Source organism: Mauremys reevesii, linkage group 8 (genome assembly GCF_016161935.1).
Source record: "Mauremys reevesii isolate NIE-2019 linkage group 8, ASM1616193v1, whole genome shotgun sequence".
Lineage (NCBI taxonomy): Eukaryota > Metazoa > Chordata > Testudines > Geoemydidae > Mauremys > Mauremys reevesii.
This window is the reverse complement of record NC_052630.1, coordinates 71,288,008-71,306,265: the sequence shown is the minus strand read 5'-3', so window position 1 is coordinate 71,306,265 and position 18,258 is coordinate 71,288,008. Positions and strand designations below refer to the sequence as shown.

Below are 18,258 nucleotides of genomic sequence, written 5' to 3'. Positions count from 1 at the left end.
AATAGCACTGTTTCTGCATTTTGCTTTTACTCATTTGTGAAATATCCCTTAATCTAATTTGACTAAACAATACATTAAAATAGACCACAATCAAGTGGTATTAAAGGAACACTTACTTTGAAATTATCAGGTTTCAAACAAGACTTGAAATTAGATTTAAGTCCTATACCTACCATGAATTCTCCCTCCCTCTCACCCCGCCAAACTTTGTGGTTTTGCAATGCTGCTATGTTAAAATCAAACACAAAATGAGAAACAGTGCAAAGCATTAAATGCTAACAGATGCAGAATAAGTGAACCAAAAAAAAAGGGGGGGGGGGAAATCTCCCTCCTGCTTCCCTTCTTCAAGTTTGTTAACTTGTAATAATAAGACTTATACTTCTGTCGAAGACTTAAAGTTTCTTTAAAGTTACCAAAAATCTGATTTTAACCACCTCTGAAAACATTTCTGTGCATTTGGAAAGTCAGCCAAATGTGCAATGACACTTATACATTTAAATTGTTTCCAGACTAAGGTTCTTCCAACACCCACAGAATGCATGTTTTTACTTAAACTATTAATTTGTTAAGCACTGACCGCTCCCTCCTCAGCCCAAGAGACATGGAAATAGTCGTTCTTGAAGTGGTCACAAACCAAGGGCTCGAACCTGCATGCTTTTAAGCATGTGTGTAATTTTATGCACACACACAGGCCCATTGAAGCCAATGGGACAATTTATCATATTATTAGAGTTATACACAGTCTTATGTGATTCCAGCATTTGTGTTGAAGATCTGGATTAGAGGAAAGGGGTAAATAAAAAGATCAGACAAAACAATGTGAGCTACTGAGGGTGGTGCTAATTTAAAATCAGTCATCTGCTTTAGATCCTGGCTTTACAGTGTTTTTGTATATTACACTGTAACCTTGTCACTCTGTAAATGTCTTCAGACTAATGAATGTTATATTAGAAGATGAAAATCATTTAATCAAATACTACAAATTTGGCTAATATGACATGCCTCTTCCAAGATCGAGTCTATTAAGGTCTAAATAATTAAAGTAAAATGACACTTGCTAATTACTGCAACCTGATTTGGATCTTGAACAGGAGATACACTTGTCCTTAAACTCATGCTGCACTTTAACAGCATATGCAGATCTCTGATCCTTGTTGAATTCTATTGAAGCACAGGGTTTTATTAATTGCTCAACTCCTTTTTAGAAATCGCAGGCCACAGTGAAACAAGATAGGGCTAGTAAAGCTATTCTAAATTCACATAAGCAATACACAAAGGATGCAATTTTGGGTATATTCTTCAAACAATTAAGAACATTTTTCTTCTAAATGTATTACATTTATCACCATAGCCTCTGGATGTTGTACAAGAAAGTGACTGCAGAACAAAGACAGATGACCCTTACCAAGTAAGCACAGCGTGTGCATTCCATTCTGCTTGTTCTTCTGAATCTTGTCAAAAAAGCTTTCTGGTTTCCACGTATCCGTCCAGAAAACTACAGAAACTGTTTCTCCAAAGTTGTACAACTTAAAAAAAAAAAATCGCACACAAACAAAGAAGAAATTACTTAAGTGGGGATTACAAAGAGTTTCTATAAATTAAATATTAGGAAATTAAGGTTTGACAAAAACTAAAAGCTGGGAAGTCTTGAGTGCGTTTAAGGAGGGCGCATCAGACTGGAACTAAGGCACCCTTATAAACGGGTATTTTCTAAATGATTTTGTTGCACACACAGGAAAGAATACCTCCTTTTAAAAAAAGTGTCCTGTTTGTCCTGTTCTCCCCTTGCCACACTGCAACTCCTTGGAATGGTCTAATGCATGGATTGGCAACCTTTGGCATGTGGCTCGCCAGGGGCTGGGCGGGTTTGTTTACCTGCCGTATCCGCAGGTTTGGCCGATCGCGGCTCCAACTGGCCGCGGTTCACTGCTTCAGGCCAATGGGGGCTGCGGGAAGCGGTCCGGGCCGAGGGATGTGCTGGACGCCGCTTGCCGCTGCCCCCACTGGCCTGGAGCAGCGAACCGCGGCCAGTGGGAGCCACGATTGGCCGAACCTGCGGACGCGGCAGGTAAACAAACCGGCCCGGCCTGCCAGGGTGCTTACCCTGGCGAGCCGCCTGCCAAAGGTTGCCGATCCCTGGTCTAATGCATTAACAAGACTTTGTTTTTTTCTTTGTATCTAAGTCTAGAATAAAGTTTCCCTCTCTGCTATGGAATAGGATGTTTACTATTGTTCTGTCATCCTCCAGGCAGCGATGCATGTTAGAGAATGAGTAGTGAAGCTGCCTCCTAAAACTTGTATCCAGCTCCTTATTCTGGTCACCAGTCTTCATTAACTTTCAATATTCCTTCTACACTTAAAAAGACCCGATCATGTAGTCCTTATTCAGGCAAAATTCCCCAGTTAAGTCAAGGTGGACTGGGCCCTTTGGAAAGACTGGAAAAAAACTGTAGGTATCTAGTAGATTATTTCCTTAATCTATAAGGAAGCAGGTAGGCAGCCTCCAATAATGCTGTAGCATCTGCATTCCCGTGTAATGTTTCTACAAGCCTTGGGATAAATTATTCTTGTAATATTTGTATTAAAATAGTGCTCAGAGGATGAGTGTGCTAGATATGAAGATACTGTCTGTACAAAAGAAGTTAGAGCCTCCATACTCCTGCTAACCAATGGAGGCATTTTAGACCTCACTTCCTCAGTGGGGGCTATCAGCTTCAGAGTAGGCAGGAGGAATAGGAACTCTAGAAAGAGACCTCATTCCTCCTCTGGCCAGTCTAAACCCACCTCAGGCCAAAAGCAGGCCATTTGAAGGTGTGCTCAGTGGTTTGAGCATTGGCCTGCTAAACCCAGGGTTGTGAGTTCAATCCTTAAGGGGGCCCATTTAGGGAACTGGGGTAAAAATCTGCCTGGGGATTGGTCCTGCTTTAAGCAGGGGGTTGGACTAGATGACCTCCTAAGGTCCCTTCCAACCCTGATATTCTATGATTCTAAGTTAGAATCTAACACCATGAGGATTAGAGGACAGGGGCTACGGACAGATATATTCCGTGTGCGTGTGCATGCACACGCTCAATGCTAGACACAGTAGCAATTACATTCATTTGTCCCTCAGTATTGCCATCATATATTGGCTGCCTTCTCACAGTAATGGGGAAGGTGGGCCATGGGAGATATTTGATATAATTCTGCAGATTAGTTCCAGATGGGCATTGTAAGGGGCAGCATAAAATAGAAATTTTTTTCCTGAGATGTAATTAAATGCAGAATTTGGCCTGCAAATCTATTACTGGTGGTGATGCATACAAAGGAAATAACTCAGCTTGGATTTAAGATCCCAGGTTGAGTTTCAGGGCTGGGAGTTGTAGATGCATAAATATGTTTTCCACCAAGTTAATTCTCTCTATACCATGGCCACACACCCCAACTGCTCCCCTTACTTTAAATCCTACACCGAAGCAAAGGAAGGAGCGCAGTCCCCCTTGTCTGCTAAAAGCAGATGAAAGCCCCTCCTCCTCTCCCAGGCTTGGAAGAGCATCTCTTAACTCCTCAATTATTTCTTCTCTGCCACCCCTTCCCTGGCTCCTAGCTACAGGCAGCAGAAAAGAAACAGTTAAATAGATTGAAATTCGGTGGGGGGGGTGGTGCACACAGAGCTCTTTTTAAGCCTGGGACAGGAGGAGGAATTCCCATCTGCTTTTAACAGAGAAGGGGGAGCTGCACTCTGTCCTCTGCTACCCTTTCTTTAAATCTTACACAGAAGACATTATGGGGGTTCTATGCCATCTGGGGATTTCCCTCTGGCCATTTAAGCCATGAGCACAGCTCCTTTGCACTGCCAGAGCACCACAAAGTGGCCAGAGGGCACCAGAGAATCAGGTCTGCTATTTCAGCTTGGACTTTTGTAATGCTTCAAAGCAGAAACAAGTTAGTTTTCTATGGAACTGGTGCCCAGGGGTTACCCATTCATTCTGATAGGAGGACAGTATGTTCAATGATTCTTGGCATATTACACAAACTATTTCCTCATTTAAATATTACACTTCAGTAACTCAAAGACATTAACCCATATTTCACATTTCATAACCATGAGGTGCTTCTGGTAAACTTAAAAAAAAGTCACACCAAGGATAAGGTCTTGTTGTAATTTTTAACTTTTAAATGCCCATGTAGAAATCCAACAACAACAAAAAACAACCCAAAGTATTTTTCAGTTAGCTGGACCCTTTCCATTTGGTACCAGAACATGGCGACAAACACCGGTTGAAAGGTTTAACCCTCCCCCCCTTTTTTTTAAATTAACGCTTAAGCTTAATTAGTGATCCACTTGCCTTAAAGTGTGAACTATAAATACTTTTGTAAATGAATAAATAATGTTCAGTTTCATTTCACAGTTATAAAAAACACAGGTAGAAACCGGGCAAGCAAAGTTAATGGGACAAGAGATTACACAATTGTACATCATCACTACTGGGTACATTCTACCTCCACATTAGAAATACATTGCCACCAAGCCTCATATGGAAGATGAGCCTGGGAGATGAGCAGCATCCAAAGAGCTTGGCTATCAGATCAATTATCTCTAAAAATCTGCACTGTCTTCCCATATGACTGGGATCACTGAAGGGTCATTTTAGACAAACTAACAGCATCCTCTAGTCATTGGTACAGCAACCCAAGGTCAGCCTTGGGCCTAGCATGAACGGACTTGCTTACTGGCTGACATTTGAAACCATCAGGAGATCATTCACTAACCAGGCAGGAGTGGTCTCCTCTCCAAAAGAAGGCCTGACCTGTGGTGCCACTGGTGGCCAAGTACACATGGAGCAGAAAAGCTTTCCTTTGCAGCACAGATCAAAGAAAAGGGTGGTTAGAGACTGGGTGATAACTGGGTGATGATGTCTGTAATGCAGACAACCATCCCTCTACGCACTGGACAGGAACTACCAACTCATTTCACATTACCATTTGCTGGCAGTACTGAGGCTAATCACTCCTTTAACCACTACCCCACTCTCCACAATGACTGCTGACCTGAACTAGGTATGAACTAGAGACTGAGGGGGTAAAACTGCCCACTTCCCATTACCAATTAGCCCAATTCTGTTATTTCTCACAGCACTGCTTCTCGGTGAATTGTGGCAGAGACCTCTCTTTCACTAAGACAACATTAAAGAAGTACCTTATTTTGTAAGCAGTTGTCAAAACTGTGCTAACTCATTAGACTTCTCTTTTATACACAATCAGTAAAAGGCCTTTCATTTAAAATGAAGGTCCAAAAGATGTACGTGTATCTTGGAAAAGGAAAGGAAAAAGTCTGTAAAATACTGTTAATGGAATGTAAAATACTTTATTGAATCAGTACCTCTTGAAAGTATTCTAAAGAGGCAATTCTTCCAGCACCAAACATTTAACATCTGTTTTTGCACCACTGGCCAGCATGGAAATTGCTTCCAGAAGCAACATAAGGCACCACTGTATTATTGGGGACACAATCATCCATGTCATTTATACCCCTGTATGAGTTAGATTTTGAAAGAAAGGTCCTTATTTTTACTCCATGTGCCTTTCTGGTGGTCCCAAAACATTTAATATTCCTTCTTAGAAATGAAGGAGAAGGGGGATAAACAGAAGAAAATTACTTTTGGCAATTCACTGATATACTATCATTCTGGAAATGCTGTGGGATCAAAGCATTAATAGAGTCTACTGTTGTGTTAAATTGAGGACCTCAATAAATTACAGCTCTTGTGCATGCAAACATTTGTATATGCATAGGCAAAAATTTTCCACCCACATTGAACATCACCAAATACTTGGACACTCCTCCTGTGGCAGAACAAGCCTACATAAGTTTGAAGAAACGTGATTTGTAAGCTAATTTGCATATTTAATAAAACCAATATTTTAACTCTCTTTCCTACACCCTGATATGGTACTTTCTTGGTTCAAGAGTCTCTGATACATGAGGCTGCTATACTAGGTTATGCTATTATTTCTACCTCTTGAAATCCAGCATAAAGCAAATGATTCACAAGAAAAGTCTTAGTGCAGAGGGAGCAATAGATATTATTAAACCAACAACACTAATATCTTAAAAGGATCCTGCTCTGTGACAGATTTCAACCAGAAAGAAATCAAACTGAGTCTTTCCATTGACCTCAATGGATCAGGACCTAGAAATCAAAATGTAAAACTTGATGTTGTTGGCATATAGCTGTAAAACCATTGCAGTTTTCATATTCGATGTATATTTTGTACAGAACAAAACACGTGAGGATCAAACACTCTGAGTTTTAAGCAGAAACTTACAACAACCTGAATGACATCTTCAATGAACCAATCAGACATAAAATGGCTATCACAACAATAACCCCTTTAAGAAGGAAACAAATTAATTTCTGATCAATATTGACAGTGCTGCGTCCTTCATTAAACACAGCCTGGCATTTGGGGAGGAGGCGTATCTTGTATGTGAGAGCTCAAAAATGAAGATCAGATTTATTGGATTCCTGTCCTATGGTCACACACACAACTGGAATTTCAGCAGAGGAAGGTGCTACATTTGGACCTAGTGGATGGAAGGGCAGGCCTATCAATTCAGCAGCAGTAGAGACAAACCTGTCTCTCTCTTCTCTGATGTTCAAAATCTTCATGGGAAGCTTCCAAAAGCAGCATCTTCAGAAATGTGAGAAATTTCATGTGCTTGTAAATGTCTGAAACAAATGTTTTTTACGATTATCTGTTACAGTACAACTACTAAAAGCCAGGAAGAGCAGCCAGGTCTCCTGACTCCCAATCCAGTGCTTGATCTGCTACACCAGACTGCCTCCCACGAAATGCATCATAAAGCAGTGCAAACAAGGTGGTCCGTTTCCCCCATTCTTCAAGCTTCGCTTTGTTTTGCCCCAGCATAAACTGCAAATATCTTTCGTGCTTTCTATTTTATTTACATACTTAAAATGAAAGAAAAGCAAGCCACTTTTTGTACCAAAGACTAGGAAGCCTACAGTTATTTTGTACCAGTATTTTTAAACACCGCAGTTCAGCCGTTGGGCTTAATATAAACAAACTGCAAAGGTGGAATGAAGCATATTAGAGAGAACGGGCTACATTCTAATCTCAGTTACAGAAGTTTAAACCCACTGAAGACTTCAACCTTCAGTGGAATTACTCATTATTCACACTGGTTTAAATTAGATCAGAATCTATCCTACCGTGGTCCAGACCATAAGAAACTCTTCTTAGTGTTGTGGCCAAATAGCTAATGAACACAAAGCATGAAAAGGAAGGAGCAGAGGCTAAGCAGGGAAAAGTAAATGAAAAAAAACATTTTTCTTTCTCCCTCAAACACAGTAGTGTACTAAAACAAACAGCAGAGAAGGTGCAATTTAATACTCAAGGCCACTAGTGCACCAGCTGCAGAGAAACCAAGAAAGAAATATTTCAACATGCAAAGGTTTATTTTTACAGCATGTTTTCCCAGAATTATTGCTGCATCAACTGTAACCATGACACTGCATTTTGTCAATTATGTACACTGTCTCCTTTCTTGAAATTTCAAAACAGCTTTAGAAGCTATTCAGAAAATGGGTTACTCACCGGGAACATTTCAGGAGGTGAATACCAAAGGATTCTTGTTGTTAAGTATTTTAGACCCACACCTGCAGCTCTTACGCATGTGCAGACTTCCAGTAGACTGTAAAGGGAATTGACCAATATGCAACTAAGGGCTACCTTTGATCTCCTCTGCTGTGCTGAGAATCACAGGTTATATGATGGGACATTCTTCCTGCAACTGATACCATTATGGAGTCTATTCCTGGGAGATGTAAGTGAAGTTCAACTCACACTGAAGTCAACAGGGCTACTCCTGGCCCCAGTGATGTAAGTGAAAACAGGTCAATGGGCATTAAGGGCCACTCAGAACCTTGCAGCATAGGATCTTAGTGCTTACTTGCTGGTAAATCCCACTGCAGAAAGTGATTCCCTTTCCTTCATCTTTGGTATCAGGACTTTGGTTGTGATACTACACAATGTTCATCCTTAAAAAAGGATGATACCCTTGATACCCGATTCCCCCAGGTATTCCTCATACCAAAGGAGGCATACTGTGCTAATATCTAATAACTAGGGGAAAGGTTGGGAAATTCAGTGGTAACCACTTTAGCTACAGTCCTGTCAGCAGAGGTATTAAAACAAAACAAAAACTAAATCTGAAGTTGCTGATGACTTTTGCCCATTTAAAATGAGCCTTAGTCTAAGGCTTATCATTCACACCATCTTGCCCAGTTTTATAAAACTGCAAGCATGGAAAATCAAAACTTTTACTTAAAATGCTATTTCCACATCGCACACAACTGAGCTAGAATTCCTGGGAGCTGTCAGTCATAGAGAATGGAGATGTGGGGAGATGGCTGCCAAGTTGGAGAAAGAGCATTGAATGTGATTATGTTCTGCATCCTATGGTTGATGTTACCCAGCAGCCATGGCTTTCAACCTAATAACTTTAGGCAAAAGAACAAAGGGAAGTCTCTCTCTCTGCTGAGATGCCTTCCCTGTTGGTGCTCAGGAATGGCTTCCACATGAGCAGAATGGGACTCAACATTAAGAGGATTAAGAACCTCCTTCCACTGAGAGCATTTGAAGGATACAGAACTTAATCCAGAAGGGTAAAGTCACCTTAGCAGCTCTGGTACCCTTATTAGGCTCTTCATATATAGAGACATCAGATCAAAATATCTCCCCTCTCTCCCCCATATTAACCTGACAGTCAGTTGCCAAATTCAGCCTGGTAAGTGGATTTTCTGGGTCAGATTCAGTGGTGACAAATGGTCCTGTAAGTTACACAGCACATGTAAGCAATAAAGTAGGATAGCTTGCATTGAGCTGGCATTTAGAGGGTGTGCAAAACAAGTGCTAACTTATACAATGAAGGTTCAGGGCATTTAGCAGGAAAATCAACTGGAGACAATAAGATAAATTTGTTACTGTTTTACATCAATGAAAAATGTTTTATATTACATTTCTCCCATTTGAGGGAAGACAGATGGTCGTGTGGTTAAAGCACAGAACGGAGTCAGGAAATAAGAGTTCTATTTCTACAAGTCCTGCAGGTTTCCTGTGCGATCTCGAGCAAATCTCATAACTACTGTGTGCCTCAGTTTTCCATCTGCAAATAATACTTCCCCTACAGGACATTAATGTTGTGAGGCTTATTCATTCCTTGCAAAGTGCTTAGATACTATAGAAGTGAGAACCACAGTTCTGTAGTTGTATTTTTCAGTGATAGGTTAAAATGTAAACCTACTTCATAGTGTAGTTACATTTGCAAATTTTAATTGGAGAGCTAGTAACTGAAAATGATCAGTGTAATGAGTTGATAAGGGATCAAAGACGACAGACATTTATTCAGATCTACATGAAACTGTTCTGAAGGCTAACTGGATTTACCTTGCAAAAGGGCCAGGACATGAGGCATTTTTCCTAGTTACCTTTTAAAAAAAAATGCTTATGTACTTGGCAATGCTGTTTTCCCACAGCTGAACATCTCTTCTTACTCTAGCTGTCAGTCATGTTAGTCAGTGCACTCCCACAAAAAAAAAAAAAAAAGAGAGAGAGAGAATGAATAGCACTAGTTGGAAGGATGAGGGCTTAAGCAGCTCTACTGCAGCTCCTAAACAAAGGAAGGGAAGTTATGCAAAAGGACCAATTTGAGCCATGACTTCCAGAAAGGCCTTCAGTAGCGTAGCAAGGACATGAAAGGAAAACTACAGTAATGCACTGCATACTGCCGACAGCCTAGGTCTGGACTACTTCCCATGTACTGGTTCTTTAGAGCTGCTTCTTGAGGCACACCAGGGCATTAATCTAGTTTTGGCCCTATGAACAGGGAAAGAATCTCCCTTTCAGATGGTATGGGGATCATACATTCAGGGTGGTGCAGGAAGTGTGCACGCAAGGCCAATTTTCAGCTAGTTAATGGCAACAGTAATTGGATGTGGTTGCCAAAAGCAGCACTCTGATAAGCAAATTGATCTAGTTTTATGTTTTTCTTTCTCCATCTATTCCAAGTCTCTCACCCTTAGTTGGTCCCTTCCCTTGTTCTTCTGTTCTCTCCCCCGCCTCCTCTCTGCTTTTGTTAGTCAACCTCTCCCTTACTGTCCCCCCTCTTTGTACGTCCCAGTTTTTATATCTGTGCCAACAACTTGTCCCCTGCCTCACAGTTCAATGCTCCTGCTGCTTTTTATTCCAGCATTCAGGGGAGGAAAAAATTAAAAGCCATTTTTGCCCCAGCAGTTGGCCTAACAGTGAAAAACTGAGCAAGAGAAGAGCTGAAGCCTGTAGAAGGCAGCAAAGGACTCCTCCCTCCCTTCCTTCTACCTACAGGCTACATGGACTAGAGCAGTGGTTCTCAACCAGGGGCCGCAAGCAGGTTTCAGATGGTCGGCCAAGCAGGGCCAGCGTTAGACTCTCTGGGCTCAGGGCAGAAAGCTGAAACCCCACCGCATGGGGCTGAAACCAAGGTCCCTGAGCCCTGCCACCCGGGGCTGAAGCTGAAGCCTGAGCAACTTACCTTTGCTGTGCCTACTGTGGCATGGGGCCCTGGGTAATTGCCCTGCTTGCTACCCCTTAATGCCGGCCCTGGCTTTTATATGCGGAAAACCAGTTGTTGTGGCACAGGTAGACCGTGGAGTTTTTAATAGCATGTTGGGGGGGCCTCAGAAAGAAGAAGGTTGAGAACCTGTGGTGTAGACTCATGGGAAGAAATGGGGCTGAGGCCATGCCTCTTTCCCCAAGTAGGTGAGCAGGGGAAGAGCTGAGGTCACGGGTTCCCAGTACCGCCAGAAGTACAGCTCAGCTGCTTGGGCGGAAGGCTGCAGTGCTCCAGCAGACACCAACAGGAGTGCTATGTGAGGGCTTTAGAGTGCACTCCTGTGGGACTCTCCCCCCCCCCGGCAGGATCATTCCAGTAATCGTGATACTATATTAACAAATATCACTGACACCATCCAGCTTTACAGTCAGAGTCCAGAAGGCAAGGGAGAAATGAATCCAGTGGTACCAGGTTTAAGTGGCAATTCACATCAAAGGTACTTTCCCACCTGTCTTGTTTGTCTCATTTTGGAAAAATAAAAAGGAACATTCTCCAGATCTTGAACAAAAGCCTGATACTACAACCAGTAAGGCAGAGCACAAAACAGGATGGAGAGATGGGCACAGGAGGGATCTAGAGACATTGGCACAACGTGACTAGTGCTTGTAGCTGTCTTGCAATGTGCCTAACTGACCCAGCTCTCAAAAAAGCTCCAGCCAACTGTATCAGAAACTGCAGCGAAAGAGCTTTTCGAAAGCTCAGCATTAAACTTTTTTTTTTTTAAATAAAGGGGGAGATCTTGCCCCTTTAATGTGATACGAACCAGTGCAATAATTTCTTTAACATTTTTATTACATGCAGTCTCTAACCTGTTACCATAGTGATTCTCCATACCAGCAGCACAGATCTGGACTGCATGGCAGAGATATTTTCAGAGTGGATGAACATTTTTCCTTCCACAATATTTTATTTTTAATGAGTTTTTGATATACAAAATAGCAAAAACAACATTTCTGCTCCTTCAGTCCCAGAAACAGTAAGTTCAGCCCTAGCTCATGCTCTGATCTGTAATTTGTAGCTTATGGCAACATCTTTATAGAAATTAGTACACAAAAAGTGATATATAGTACCAGAATGCTTTCTCCATGGACTTCATTGCGTCTCTGTGCAGTAAGAATATGCAATTAACTGCATGTTATACTTCAAAGAAAGAACTGAACATTGGTCTGATCGTGTAAGAGATGCATTCTTTTGTGAGCAGTTTGAGGAGTAACTGCATTTCATCCAGACAGAGTCTAATCAGCAGCTACAGCTCATTGTTCTGAAAACCATAAGTACAATCTATAAAGGTGTTTCCTGTTTTTCACTAGTAGAGTAAGAAGTTTTGTATCAAGATCAGAATAAAAGACGGACAAAAAAAAATGTTCTGTGGTCAAGTATGTATAAGAGGAATCCCTGCCATATTAAAAATAACAAAATGCTTCAAAAAAGCAACTGCTCCTAAAACAAATGAAATAAACTTATGACAGGAGACAATTATGAAAATAAAGAAGTGGAGAGTTTTAAGGGATGATGGAAGCAACAGCCACAACTTTTAATAAGTGAGAGGTGCCTTGTCCCCTTTGATCTCCCTTCATTATTTGTTTGCTCCCTCAAAGAACACTGAAGATTTAAACATTCAGCTGGTTACGATCCTGTAATATAACATGATCATGATTTCCCAGGGTGCTTTTCACAAGAACAGGAATATGTTGATTTATGAGAGAGGAGCACCTCCCAGGTTAGGAAGGAAAAAGACTATTGCCAGGGTGAATAGCCCCATGTTTCCGTCATGGTAGGTTCCCCCAGCACCGGATAAAGAAAGTAAAGACAACTCTCAAAACATGCATGTGTGGTCTAGGATTGTTTTAAGGGCGGTCCTGATTAGAAACTGCCTCTCTGGAGCAGCATTAGATCCTCTCTCCCTGTACAACTGCTACAGATTTTTAATATAGACACCTGCACTGTCAAGCTTTGGATTGGAGGGTGGGACCTGCAGTTTCTCTCCTAATGGCATAGAAAGCAGGATCATCCCATGCTAATGAGTAGTAGGAATCCATTGCCAGCTCTTAACTGTAGAAGCAAGCTGTTTACCATAATAAAGCAGATAGGGTAAGGAGCCAACTGCTGTGCTACCCTACCCATAAAGTGCAGCCATGTGACACTTGTCAACGTCTACTGCATATGTACTTTTTAACACCAAAAGTCTACTTCCTTCCTAAAAGATAATCTGACCTCTCCTTTCAGCAGCAGGCAGGTGTTGTGAGAAAGTACTCATGGGGAGAATCATAACATTGCGAAGGTCACGGGTTGTGTTCCCTGTGGGCAGGCATACGCTACAATTAACATTCACATTTCCAGAATGGTGCTGTTGAACCAGCAGTTAAACATGAGAGCACACAGGGCTCAGACATTTCTACCACTGTGGTTATGTGTACAATGGAGCTGGAGGTATAATTTCCAAGTCAGGTATACATGCCCATGTTTTGATTGAGCCAGTGCACTAAAAATGGCAGTGTAGCCATGGCTGTGGGGGCAGAGGGATGGGTTAGCCACCTTGAGAACACACCTAGGGATTGCATTTTGTTTGGCAAGCCTAGCCCACTGCCTGTGCAGCCACAGCTACACTGCTATTTTTTAGCACACCAGCTCAATCAAAGCAATCATGGGTATGTCTCCCCGACTTGGAAATTACACCTCCAGGTCCAGTGTAGACTTACCCTGTGTCATGAAAGTCTGCTCAAAGCTAAAGCCTATGCCATATATATCACTGGTACAGCTGTGCTGTTGCTGGCAACTACTGAAATATGGCTGCTAGTATTTCAGGTCTAACTTTGGAGGTATCCGTTATTTCTGTTAAAAACAGGCAGCTCTCCCTTCTTTAGGCTAGAAAGGACTTCTTCCTTCTGAGATGGAAGCGCCCTGGACGTGCATCTAATCGCTTGTTTACGCCCTGATCCTCCAATTGGCTCCACATCAGCAGACCCCTGTGTTCACATACAGCCTCAATGGCTCTTCACAGGGGCCTACACATGTGCAGGACTGAGGCCTTCAATGGCAAGTTCCTTGGGGACTTGGGCTGGGCACACTGCAAATGCTCATCATTAACAAGAGTAACAAAGGGGAAAGTTGAAGATAGCTAATGTATGTATGATTAGCGACTAAACACGTTAGCCTAGCATTTTTCCTGTAAGAAATGCAGAGAGTTTTCTGGACATCTATGAAAGGAAGCTGCCCCAAACCAGACCTATAGTAGTTACATGGCTTGAAAGCTGTTTATACTGGACACTAACTTATCCCACGATTGAGTCAGGGAGTTCCTGTGAGTTTTCCAGCCAACCAACACCCATTTTCCCTATATTCATAAAATAAAAATATTCCAGCTTCCGCCTTGCAGAGTAGAATTATTTTCGTTTCTTCCCTTGAAACTATGTAGCTGTCAGCAGCTGATTCTCTGATTGGGGAAACTGGGACAGGGACAGGAGCAAGGAGGGGAACATAAGGAAGATTTTACAAGACAGGCAGAGTAGATTATGACAAATTTAAAAATATTAAAGAAAACAGGTCTCTACTTTTCTGAGCCTCCAAGGCCCAAAATAACCAATCTATGGGACATGCAACAGGCTAATATCTAAAAAAAAAAGTATTCAGGTATGTGGCTCATCCTTGCATTCCCCTGATAAAACAAAAATCAAAGATCCTTTAGCTGTTGGCAAACATGCAGGAAGATTAAAAAGAGGTGAGGATCAACTCAGGAGGGAAGGAATGTGTCTGATGCCAAATTTTTGACATCATTTTTTAATCTTGGTTTGGGATAATACACAGAATCATGTATATGCCCATTTTATTTCCATTGATAGTATATTTCTCAAGGGGATAACAACTTTACCTTACCATACGATCACCAGTAGGAACAGTAAGCTGACAGGGCGAAACAATCATCATACACACACAATGCTTTACATATGAAATACATAGAAAATACTGTCTAGTTTTGTTCATAGGGGGGAGAAACCAGAATTGTCACCCATTTACTCACATGTACATCAATGCAAATAGGCATTTTGCCTCCCAAATGTTAAGTTACATAATGATAAATGCATGGAACACTCTGAAAAGGAAACGTTAACACATTCTGAAAACTGGCCAGAATTTCCATAGCTGTCTTCCTTAAAAGTTTAGATAGCTTCATACAGCCCTTCCATAATGTCAGAGCGGTAGAGATTGCTGATTCTAATATTAACAATTGTAGAACAGAACGTATAAGAGTTACCTGTAAACCGCAGCAGCCCACTGCATTCATTATGGAAGCATTATGAATAACCCTGTATGGAATCCCAAGCTTTACTGCACGCAGAACAAGATCACTGTGTGTTGTGGCCCTGTGGTAAGGAAGGAATGGGTTGGATTGACAAAATACACTGACTGAGCATAACCATCAACATAGCTTGTTTTGAAAGTAAAATTAAAATGCTTCATGAGTAAAGCTATGCAGCATGCCAAGAGGGCAGTGGTAGTAAGGACTTTACTCTGACTTTACCATAACAATAAGTAGAAAAAAAAAGGGCTAAAAAGCACAGGGATCCACATGAATTTCACAGCTCCCAATTTCTCAAAGTTAAAACTGCAACAGTAGCATATTTATTACTTTTTAAAGTAACTTCTGGTGGCAACTTAAAGAGGACAGTTCCATTTGTCCTTTGTCTTTTGCAGGTGTCTGCTGGATGTCTGTTGAATAGCAAATGTCAGCACAGCTTAGCACAGAGAACTTGGGCGTAACTCCAGTATTCCTACAATTAATGTGCAACCAGGCCATCTCACATTTGCACTGAGAGCCTGTGAAAACATGTTCCAAAAAAAAGCACTACACAGTATACAGAACATGTTTTAAAGATTTACACATATTGTATACACATGTATACAGTAGCGATATACTAACCTTGAAAAAGCCAAGCTTGGCTTTTAAAACTCTTCTCTTTTATATATTTATGTACTGAAATCCACAAGACTCGGGGAAAATGCATTGGGATATATAAACAACATGGAAATTCATTCCAGAAGTAAGTAGGAGCAATCCCCTTTGAAACTTACCACAAGCTGAATTTGGCTTAACATACCCATCAGTCAACATGCACCCTGCACCTTCACACTTGGACAAAACTCTCAGTCAGGTTAATTGGAGCTTTGCCCAGAGGAGGAACTGCAGGCTTGAGTTCCAAGTATGATCAGCCTCAGAAGCACAAATAGATCCAAGTTAGTCTTATTTTTGAATTGCAATAATTTAAAATAAATTAATTTTTATTTTAAATGGTACTTGTGCATGTTAAGATGTTTAAGAAGTACTGTACTTTCCACATTACATGTGAAATGTGGCAATGCATTTAAATAAGAAAGCTGTCAAATCTGAACAATTGCTCAACTGTCTCCTTTTCTCCATAGATACCTCAGTCAATGCTGCCCATTCCACAGAGGGAAACAGGGAAAGTAGTAGTATCTGGCTGAGCTGAGTAATTACACAGGAGGGTTGTTTTAGCCCTGACATCCTCTGTCGTTCAAGCTGAATTCTCATGGAGCTCCCTCAAGCCCTGGCCTGACTATTTCCCAATCTTCGTGCATTTTTGTTATGCAACTACTTGGCCAGCTCAAGTGCATAGATACTGACACTTTCTGTGGCAGCAGCTTGTGTGGGTGGGAGGAAGTGTCAGGTTTTTTTAAAATATAATAAAGGCTCATTCATCTACAGCAGATTAACTAGTGGAGTCTGAATTATGGGAAATCAGGAAATACCGCTAGAAACAGACTGCAACAGTGGTTCTAAAACGTTTTTTTTTTTTTTTTTTACTGGTGACCCCTTTCACATAGCTAGCCCTTGAGTGCAACCCCCTTATAAATTAAAAACACTTTTATATATATTTAACACCATTACAAATGCTGGAGGCAAAGCAGGGTTGGGGTGGAGGTTGACAGCTCACGACTCCCTGAGAGGTCCCGACCCCCAGTTTGAGAACCCCTGACCTAGGAGAACAGCAGTAAGGTAATCTAGACTTAGAATAGCTCCCTCATTAACTGCAAAACTCTCTCCTATGCCCCCCCACCCTTCCATGAGCAAAGGAGAGCAGGAGGCTGGTTCTTCAGCCTTGTCCCCATCTCTCCAGATCCATGGCATAAGGGCTCTGGGTCTGCTAATAGAGAATCAGGGGAACAGCTGGCTTTATTTACTGAAATCTGCTCCAGTCAGCATCTTCTCCCACTAGGCCCCTCTACAAGGGCTTCAGCACAGCTGCAGGCAGTGTGCTCACATATGGGGATTCAGCCAATGGCAGCCGGGGGCCTGAGGGAGTCAGCCCTCTATGCCCTTGTCTACGCTACCACTTTCCACACTACTGGTCTAGCACCAGTAGCATCTTCGCAGGCAGTAGCAATTATGGAAGCACTTGCATAAACTGGATGCAGGTGGGCATTTATTTCAGTCACCATATTGTCTGACATGGTGCTAAAAGTTGCCTTACATTAACACATTCTACCAATATTGCAGACACAACTGCGAATGGACCAGTGGTGGAAAAGAACTGAAAAATTCCAGTGTAGCTGCCCTCTGTGTGGTGCCCTTGTATCAGCAGGATGGGACATCCCTTACCTGTGGGGCTGAAAGGCCATCCTCCTCCTTTCTGCACTAGCTAAACCTCTCCTTCTTGAGGACAGATTACTTGAAAACTCTGAGGTCAACTTTTGGGGTGTCCTGGCTCCTCTGTCATCCTCACACAGGGTTTTCCACAGGATAGGACAATCCTGCCCTTTGTTACTAGGAGCAACCAGTCAGTCACCTCATAGACCCAGGGAGCAGGCATGCTTGGAGTAATTAGGAAGAAAAAGACATCTGAAACAGGGTGCATTAAACTTCAGAACACTGTTCTTCAGTAAGTTGCCTTCAACACTCCTGAGAGTCCAAACACTGACTGAAATACACACCATGGACTCTTTTAGCCTACTTATAAATGGTTAATGTCTGTCATTGGCTTTACAAATTTTATATCTACTGCTAAAAATTAATCCATACTTTCTCCCTTAGATTAAGCATCAAAAATTGACATATTAATAGACTGAAAGAGTTCGCGTGAGAGCCTTAGTTTCACTTCTTGTTTGCAACGTTCCCCCCACCTCCAACTGATTTGGCCACAGTTTAGATGACCACCCCAAAGGGAATGTTTCTATAAGGAACAAGAACAAATTTTTAAACTTGGGTGCCTAAGTTAAACCATTAAATCCATTATAAGGCACTTAAGTGGCCCATTTTTCAGAGATGCTGAGAACTGGCAGCTCCTATTGATAGTAGCAGTTCTGGGTGCTCAGTCTCTCTGAACAGCAAGCCACTTTTGGGTGGGGAAGGGGAGCACTTAGCTTTAGAGATCCAACTTTGAAAATTGTGGCCATATAATACACTGTACGATGCTCTAGAATGGTCTAGAACATCAACATCACCAATTAACTTCAAAGCTGCCTGGAGTTAGATTTTAGGGTCATGGTTCTCCAATATGATTCTTGCAGGGGGACCCTTACATCCTCCCTTATGGAGACCCACTGAAGTCAGTGGGGCTCCACACAGGCATTAGAGTCTGCCCACATGG

General features: G+C 41.9%; 1 protein-coding gene across 3 annotated transcripts in view; it reads right to left on the bottom strand.

Annotated features, from left to right (window-relative positions):
- Positions 1-18,258, bottom strand: part of DPH5 (diphthamide biosynthesis 5) — a 31,375-nt gene that overhangs the window by 3,914 nt on the left and 9,203 nt on the right. For all 3 annotated transcript variants that reach the window (XM_039485840.1, XM_039485841.1, XM_039485842.1), the window contains exons 4-5: positions 14,907-15,015; positions 1,406-1,526 (exon numbers count right to left, since the gene is read on the bottom strand). In XM_039485840.1, the coding sequence (XP_039341774.1) occupies positions 1,406-1,526; positions 14,907-15,015 (230 nt within the window). The remainder of the gene's footprint in view (positions 1-1,405; positions 1,527-14,906; positions 15,016-18,258) is intronic.